This window comes from Gossypium raimondii, chromosome 3, assembly GCF_025698545.1.
Source record: "Gossypium raimondii isolate GPD5lz chromosome 3, ASM2569854v1, whole genome shotgun sequence".
Classification (NCBI taxonomy): Eukaryota; Viridiplantae; Streptophyta; class Magnoliopsida; order Malvales; family Malvaceae; genus Gossypium; species Gossypium raimondii.
In genome coordinates, this window is record NC_068567.1 from 15171569 (window position 1) to 15181058 (window position 9490).

The following is a 9490-nucleotide window of genomic DNA, read 5'->3' on the forward strand; positions in this document are numbered from 1 at the left end:
TCCATGGGATGCGTGCTTGGCCAACATGATGAGTTATGACGAAAAGAAAGAGCGATCTACTATCTCAGTAAGAAGTTCACTGAATGCAAGACAAGGTATTCGCCAATTGAGAAGTTGTGTTGTGCCCTGATCTGGACAACTCGGAGGTTGAGACAATACATGTTGTACCATACAACCTGGTTAATCTATAAACTGGACCCTCTGAAATACATGATGGAGTCGACTGCTCTAAATGGAAGGATGGCCCGATGGCAAACTCTACTGTCTGAATTTGATATAGTCTATGTGAACCAAAAAGCAGTAAAAGGGAGTGCAATAGCAGACTTTCTGGCCAGTAGAGCGCTGGAAGATTATGAGCCACTAAACTTCAATTTCCCGAATGAGGATTTGATATATGTTGCAACCGCAGAAAAAGACTTTCAAGAAGACGGTCCTTGGAAGCTAAATTTTGACGGAACCTCGAATGCTGTGGGCAATAGGATTGGGATAGTCTTGGTATCTCCCGATGGTGATCATTACCCATTCACTAGCAAATTAGATTTTGATTGCACAAATAACATGGTGGAGTATGAAGCATGCATCATGGGAATTCGTGCTGCTATTGAACATAAAATCAAAGTGTTAGAAGTATATGGGGATTCTACATTGGTAATTTATCAGCTCAAAGGTGAATGGGAAACAAGAGACTCCAAGTTGATTAATTATCGAAAGCTGGTCCTGGAATTAATTAAGGATTTTGATGACATTACCTTCTGTTATCTCCCACGAGATGAAAATCAGATAGCTGACGCATTGGCTACATTAGCCTCTATAATCAAGGTAAATAAACAAGATGATGTGAAGCCTATCCAAATGAGCATTTATAAGGCTCCAGCCCATTTGTTACAACATTGACGATAAAGAAGAAAAGGATGACCACCCCTGGTATCATGACATATTGTGATATGTAAGGAATCGTGAGTATCACGGCCAGGCGACTGAGAATGAAAAGAAGACACTGAGAAGGCTGGCCAATGATTATGTCTTAGATGGAGAGATCTTATATAGAAGAGGAAAATATCAGGTGCTGCTAAAATGCGTAGACGCTGTAGAGGCCAGACAAATCTTGGAGGAGGTCCATGAGGGAGTTTGTGGAACGCATGCTAATGGTTTCACAATGGCCAAACAAATCATTAGATTCGGATATTATTGGTCCACCATGGAAGGAGATTGCATCAAATATGCCAAGAAATGCCATAAGTGCCAAATTTATGGAGGTAAGATTCACGTGCCTCATTTACCTCTCTATGTCATGACTTTCCCGTGGCCTTTCTCTATGTGGGGCATGGATGTCATTGGGCCGATATTGACAAAAGTTTCAAATGGGCATCGTTTCATCTTCGTGGTTATTGACTACTTTACTAAGTGGGTAGAGGCTACTTCTAACGCCAACGTTACAATGTTAGCAGTCAGCAGATTCCTAAAAAAGGAGATCATATGTCGGTACGGGATGCCAGAAAGGATTATATCTGACAATGCATTGAACTTGAACAACAGCACGATAGCGGAGGTCTGTAATCAATTCAATATCAAACACCACAACTCATTTCCATATCACCCAAAAATGAATGGCGCGGTAGAAGCGGCCAATAAAAACATCAAAAGGATTGTAGGGAAAATGACTGAGACTTATAAGGATTGGCATGAGAAGTTGTCTTTTGCCTTTTTTGCCTATCGAACGTCTATCAGAACCTCTACCGGGGCAACACCTTTCTTATTGGTGTATGGAATGGAGGCAGTTTTACCTATTGAAATAGAGATTCCTTCCCTCCGACTTTTATCAGATTAGAAACTAGATGAAGCAGAATGGATTCAATCCCGATATGATCAACTGAATTTGATTGAAGAAAAGAGGCTACGAGCTATACGTCATGGTCAAATGTACCAAAGGAGAATGATGGGAGCTTACAACAAAAAGGTTCATCCCAGGGAATTCCATGAAGGAGACTTAGTACTGAAGAAAATCCTTCCCATACAAAAGGACTTTAGAGGAAAGTGGATGCCGAATTGGGAAGGACCATATGTGGTAAAGAAAGCCTTTTCTAGAGGAGCGTTAATTTTGACCGAGATGGATGGCAAGAACTTGCCTAACCCTGTGAACTCAGATTCAGTCAAGAAGTACTTCACCTGAAAAAAAAAGGGAGAGGCCAAGGCGAAAACCCGTAAAGGCACCTTGAGACCAAAGGGTTTTCGAATTGAAAACCCAAGAATGGGCAGTTCAAATTTTAATCAAAGGTGGGGCATGAGGTAGCCATGTCCTCTCTGAATTACCAAGAAGGTGAGACATTACATCTCAGGGCATTAACAAAGTCTTCTAGGACTTCTAAACACATATCAAGTTCAAAAGGGTCCTTAAGAAGTTTAGGGCAGAAAAACTCATGCTACGATATCTGGGGCACCTATTTCTATTTTATTCATTTTTTGTATTTTTGACAAAATACGTCATCTTGATTAATTTATTATCATTCTATGTTCTAGCAAAATTTTCTATCTTGATTAATACATTTATCTCGAGCTTTGCTCTCAACAAAATTTCATCTTGTGCATTGTGATGATTTTTTTCAAGCATCTTTCATTGAAATAACGATTAATGGACTAACAATATTCAAGTAGAAGGAGTTCTGCATATTACTCTGTAAGCTTCCAAATGGTACGAGGACCCGAAACAAGACTATTATTTAGAACTAACCAAACTTCAGGGTTGGAAACATTTGAGGAAGAATAGTATAAGTTGTGACTATGTCTTCAGATTTTCTGTCAGAGATACCAGCTGAGCAAGAAGGATGGTGTCACATCAGTGATAGAACCCTGATGAATAACGAACAATGACAACTCAAACATTAAAATGGGATCATTCTCATGACATTCTACATTCATCCAAATGTCATTCATACACATCTAGTTATGAGCATTTGATTCATTCTGATCATGTTATCCTAAACATTAGGCATAAATAGATTGTACAGGTCATGTTCCCAAGAGAACAGATCAGCGAAACCACAGATCCTATACCCCTGAAGTTGCAGTGGGATGGGTTGAAGTCATTATTGTAGATCTTATCTCCCTAAACAGTAGTAGAGCAGATCGAAAGCACCAGCCTTATCTCCCTCAGCAGCAACAGAGTAGGTCGAAGATTGTAAATCTTATCCCCCTAAACAGTAGCGGAGCAGATCGAAAGCACCAGCCTTATCTCCCTAAGCAGCAGCGGAGTAGGTCGAAGATTGTAGATCTGATCTCCCTAAACAGTAGTGGAGCAGATCGAAAGCACCAGCCTTATCTCCCTGAGCAGCAGCGGAGTAGGTTGAAGATTGTAGATATTATCTCCCTAAGCAGTAGTGGAGCAGATCGACAGCACCAACCTTATCTCCCTAAGCAGTAGCAGAGTAGGTCGAAGATTGTAGATCTTATCTCCCTAAGCAGTAGTGGGGCAGATCAAAAGCACCAGCCTTAGCTCCTTGAGCAGTAGAGGAGTAGGTCGAAGGTTGTAGATCTTATCTACCTAAACAGTAGTGGAGCAGATCGAAAGCACCAACCTTATCTCCCTGAGCAGCAGTGGAATAGGTCGAAGATTGTAGATCTTATCTCCCTAAGCAGTAGCGGAGCAAATCGAAAGCACAGATCTTCTCTCTCTGAAGTTGAAGTGGAGCAGACAGAAGAAACTAATCCTACCTCCTTGAAGTTATAGTGGAGCAGACTAAAACCAAAACCTCGTCCTCCTCAAGTTGTTGCGAAGAAGATTGAAGCTACAAGAAGTGCAGTGGAGTGGATTGAAGCAAAAGGACATAGTGGACTGGAAGGAGGCTACTTAGAGAAGAGAAGCACCCAAAAAGTCAATATTCAGTGACACCGGGCAAAATTAGTCCTTTTTTATGTCTTTGCTCTATTCCCGTTACACGACAATGAGCAAAGAGGGGCAGCTGTAAGGCCCAATTTTAGCCCGAGGTCCAAAACCCAAACCAGACCAAACTAAGTTTAATAAACAAAAAAGCTAGCAGCCCAACTAACCCAATTACAAACAGACCCAACATCAGATAGCCCAAGTGAAACCCAAACCTGAGCCCAAAATACCAACCCGATTCAAACCTAAAAGGCCTAATAACAAAACCCTAGCCCAATTCAGCCAACAACCTAACTGCACCAGTGCTCCATGTGGGTCGTACTTCCCCTCGTGCCTTTGCAGTGCACTCGACTCCTAAAGCATGACAGACACCGTTGGCTTTGCACCAACATGGCCCGGTTTATCCCTCCAACACCCGTTGACCTTGCCCAAAACCTGCAAACAAGACAAAACAATAGAAGAGAACAGAGGCAAAAGAACAGTAGAATACAGTAGAAAAAAAGTAACATAATCGGCTATAAAGGCCGAACCAAATGTAATTCGAGGAGGATGATTTTTTTTAACATTTTTTGAGAAAAAGAAAGCAGAAATCAAAATCTGAAAGGTTTACATTTACCCTTTTACACTCTATCTTTCATCTAATTTTTTCCCTTTTTGTGTTTATTATTTAAATACGAAAGTGGAAACCAAAAAAAAAGAAGAAAGGACAGGCCTATACACGTTTTAAACGCCGAGGGACTCACCTTCGATGATTGGTGACCGGAAACCGAGAGGTTTTTAGAACTTTGGGGCATTTTGGTTAACATTTTGGAAATTTTAAACACGGATTCGGGCTTAGGAGGGTTGAAAGGACCAGATCTTAAATTTCTCCCTCTCCACCAGTGTAAAGCCGTGGCCGTGTCACGGATTGTTGGCATGACCGACACGGCGGTGTGATGGCATTCTCTGGCCGATTTTTGGGGAGAGAACAGGGGTCTGGGAGTTTTTTTTAGTTTTTTTTGTTTTAAGAAAAGGAAAAATGAAAGAATTAGAAGAGATTTGGCTTTTATAGCACTACTAAAACGACGTCGTTTCACTTGGGGGATTTTAGTGCAAAACGGCTCCGTTTGGCGCAACCTGACCTGTACCCAAGGATCCGCGTATTTCCATACTAATGGGATATTTATTTGGCGAGTCCTTCTATTTCTCTCGTGATTTTCAATCCTATCCTCTCTTTTTTTTATTTTTTTCATTTTACCACGTAATTTTAATTCTCTTTCAATATTAGTCCGTCGTATGCTGACCCCCCAGGGAATGACGTGTGTACGACTTGGGTTTTATTGCCCATTTGGGCCTCGTTAGTTGTCACACATATTGTTTTGGTCCTTTTTCTTCTATGTGTTACTAATTTTCCCTAAAATTCTGTCTAGTTTCATTTTAATCATCTATATGTTATTTTAATTATTTTATTACTAAATTAATTATGGTAATACTCTTATTATTGTATAATATCACTAATAATAATATTATTATTATTATTGCCAAATATTTATGTATATTTTTTAATCCCAAGTTTTATTATATATATACATATCTTTTTATAATATATACGCACATATTTTACAATCTGTACATATCCATACACATACTTATATGTTTTTTATATTTTCATATAATTTATATATATACCGCATATTTTTAGATATACATACTTATGTTTTTTACGCTTTATAATTTATATATATACATAGACATGCATATTCGTTTTTATATATATGTATATACATTCACATATTTTATAATTTATAACTTAAATATATTGATATACATACATAGATATTTTATCTTTTATTCGTTGTTTTAATTAAATAAAATCATTTATTAAAAACAACCACTTTTTTAGGTGGCCCGATCACACCTCATCAGAAAAGATTGGTGGCGACTCCCATTATCGTTTTCATTTTCAAAATCCAAGTCGACCCCGTTTTATCAAAAAAATGGTGTCAACACATATCATGAAAGACATTCCAAAATGCCCAAGTTCTCATTGAAGGATTAATGACCCAAGATATAGCATTTGAAGAATCTAATTCAACAAAAAGTTAGACACTACCCAACCAAGGATGAGAAGAAAAAAGTTGATGTGCTACAGAGATCGCTTCCACAGGAGAATAAGTCAAAATAGAACCATAGAAAAGACCACGAACCAGTCTTTCATAGTCTCTAAGAACTCCGCCTAAACCAGCCTTTTTCGCACCAAATTTCCAAGCTCCATCAAGACTGAATATCATGGATGAAGGAGGAGCCTGCCAAACAAACGACATCTAGCCAAAATAAAAAAGAGGGGTCAAACCACCACTTATTCTCCTGGAAGAGCTTTCACCCAATGCATTGCCCTCAATCTAGAAATAAAAGAAATCTCTATTCAAGTTAGTCTCGTTACGATCGAGCTAACCACAAAAAGATCACAAAGTGGCTGCCCCACCAGTCTCCCTTTATCATAGTATTAAATTAATTAATTTAATATTATTATTACTATTATTATTTTCCCTCTTTTTTAATTTATTTACTCATTATTATTATCATAGTATTAAATTAATGAGTTTAGCAATTATTATTTCTATTTTTATCTAAATATTTTAAAATACATTTATTTTATTATATCGTTTTATCTATTTATATCTTTTATATATTTTCAAACTCTAGATTATTTATTATTCATATTATTATTAATATTACCATTATCATTATTATCTTTTAATTTACATAGTATTTATTTATTCATTTGTTCACTATTAGTTTTTTTATATATTTTAGCTCTTTTACTTATTTTTTTATTAGATTGTTTGTTCTATTTATTTTATTCAATTTTCATGTTTCTTACTGTTATTCATATTCACTCATTTATTATTTTGTTATGCATATTAACATCGTATTTTTTATACCAATTTGTGTTACATTAATCATTACTCAATACATATTTTTTAAATAAGCGATATGTCGTATTTTAAGATTCAAAAAGTCGTTCCCTAACTTACGGGTTTCGATTTTCTCGATAAATCCAACTATATGAACCTTTTAAACATAAGTTTTTAAATAATCTCGAATTAAAAAAGATCGCGTTCTAACTTACGGAATATGATTTCTTTTCTAAAATTGAGATAATCAAATATCTTTTAAAATAAATAAAACTTTTGGTGTTTATTCTCGTTTCGGGGATTTAAGACATTGTGTCCTAACCCACAGGATATAATTTTTTTTCTCGATTGACGTGAAATACGCCCTTTTCTAAAAAATTTCAATTAAGCGATATTTTAACAAAGGATCGTATTTTAAATCTTTTCAAAGTTTTCAATTTTTGACACTAAGACATTAATTAATCAATTAGGTACCAATTTTGGGCGTTACGAGGGTGCTAATCCTTTCTCATACATAATCGACTCCCGAACCCATTTCTTGGATTTTTGTAGACCGAAAATTGTTGCTTTAGTAAATCAAATCTTTTATTAAAATGATTAAATCACAAGGTGATCCGATCACACCTAATAAAAAGGATCAGTGGCAACTCCCATGTTCGTTTTCGTTTTCAAAATCAAAGTCGACCCTTTTAAAAAAAATAGTTTCGACAGCTTGGCGACTCCACTCGGGACTAAAACAAGAGAGTCTAGCTACAAGTCGATCAATTTTTGTCTTTTTTGTTGAAAATTGAAAATTCGATTTAAATTTACGATCCTTCTGTTGCATTTCATCCGTTACTTTTGTGGTCTTTAATATGTTCTTTATTGGTTTAAGCCTTTTGATGTATTTCGCATATTGCATTACATGACTGCTTGATTATACCCTTTTAAGTGGGAGTGAGAAACTACTTCTTCGTGAGGTTTTCACCTCCGCATGGGATAGTGAATCGCTTTCGGGATACATCCGTACCTATGTCTTTGTGAGATTTTCATCTCTGTATGGCCATAGGAAAATGTATTCCCCTGAACTGAACTCGGTCCATATGAAGCTATAATGGGTGAGGATCAAGAAATCTGCCGGTTCAGGTACCCTTACTTAAGAACCGAACCGTATATAGTGAGTCCTAAGAGCCTACCCTAGGTAGAACCACGTCAAACCCCTAGTGGTCATCCAAATAGGTGCCTTTTTTGTTATTTATGTTTTTGTACTGACGTGTTTTCTTTTATTTTGGTTATGATTGCATTGCATTTTCATCATAGAAAAGAGGTGTTGATTCACGTTCAGTTGCTAAATAGAGAGCTTGTCATGAAAAATGGATTTCTTGATAAAGTGGAAGACAATGCAGTCGTCCGAATATGGCCCAAGAAAACGTAACAAGGTAAGGGTGATAGTCTGATGAATGAGCATACGAATTTGCTCCGTTGCCCGAGGATTCAAGCTGACAAAGATTATTCGAAAGGCACCGAACTTTCTTAAAGAAGCTAACGAGCATCACGAAGATGAGTGAACAATAGGTAGCAGCTCGGATCAAGCAAAAAGAAGATAGAAGAGGCACCCCTTTAGAGAGTTCGCGAGATTCGATCTTAACATATGGGTATGAGGAAAAGGACCGGTGTCTTCACTTTGAGTATTAGGGCAAGGCCGTATATGTAAATATCTATTTTATGTAAAGAGGTTTGTTTTCTAGTAAAGTTGTTCTAATAGAATTGAATCAGAATCAAAGCATCTCTTTTTGCATTCATTCCATTCATCTGTATTACATTTCATTGCATGCATTAAATTTCACAAAAGGACCCTAATTAATCGAAAATGTTATAGTTACCCTGGAAACTAACGAAAATCCTCCAACTAAATACCGCTACGGTATCCGTCGTGAAGCCAAAGAAATGGATCAAAGATTAGAAAGATTAGAACAAATACAGAAGGTAATGCAAGATCGACTGCAAACGCAGATGCAAGAATAATTGGCCAAAATTCAACAAGACATGAGGGATCAAATGCAAGAATCCCAAAGAAGTATGATGAGCCAATTAACGCAGTTACTAGCCGGAGGGCTTGAAAAAGGGAAAGGGCCAGTGGTCAATAGTGGGGATGACAATGAAGGCCCCATCTATCCCCCAGGTTTTACCCCAATAAGCGTCCAGGCCCAACCAGACACGCGTCCACAAAGGGCAACCGTTACTATCAGACCCCAACAATATCAGACTGGTACCTCGGTACCAATAAACTACCTGATAGGCACAGGTTCCAATCCGAGGGACAATCCAACCAGTCCTGCAGTTTCTGATCTAGACGAAATGGCGAAAATAGAAAAAGTAATGGTAGAACTGCCAAAAGAACTCAAAGATCGGTACAGGTGGTCGGAGGAAAAACTCAGAGCAATGGAAAATACTGATTACCATTGCGGGGTTGACGCCAAGGGTCTGAGTTTGGTCCCAAATCTAGTACTCTAGCCGAAATTCAAAACTCCAGAATTTGAAAAGTATAATGGGACTAGTTGTCCTGAAACTCACATCACGATGTTCCATCGAAGAATGACAGGATACGTTAATAACGATCAATTGCTAATTCATTGCTTCCAAGATAGTCTAATTGGGTCGACTGTCATATGGTACAACCAGTTGAGTCATGCCAAAATCCACTCATGGAAGGACTTGGTACAGGCTTTCATGAAGC

General features: G+C 37.6%; 1 protein-coding gene across 1 annotated transcript; it reads left to right on the forward strand.

The window, feature by feature from the left end:
- The first annotated feature begins 213 nt into the window (after positions 1 to 213).
- On the forward strand, positions 214 to 894 carry LOC128039912 (uncharacterized). Its single transcript, XM_052628843.1, has one exon. The coding sequence runs from the start codon at positions 214 to 216 to the stop codon at positions 892 to 894; it is 681 nt and encodes a 226-aa protein (XP_052484803.1).
- The last annotated feature ends 8596 nt before the right edge of the window (positions 895 to 9490 follow it).

Excerpts from the sequence above, each read along its gene's own strand:
- LOC128039912 (XM_052628843.1), top strand. The coding sequence starts at position 214 with ATGGAGTCGACTGCTCTAAATGGAAGGATGGCCCGATGGCAAACTCTA.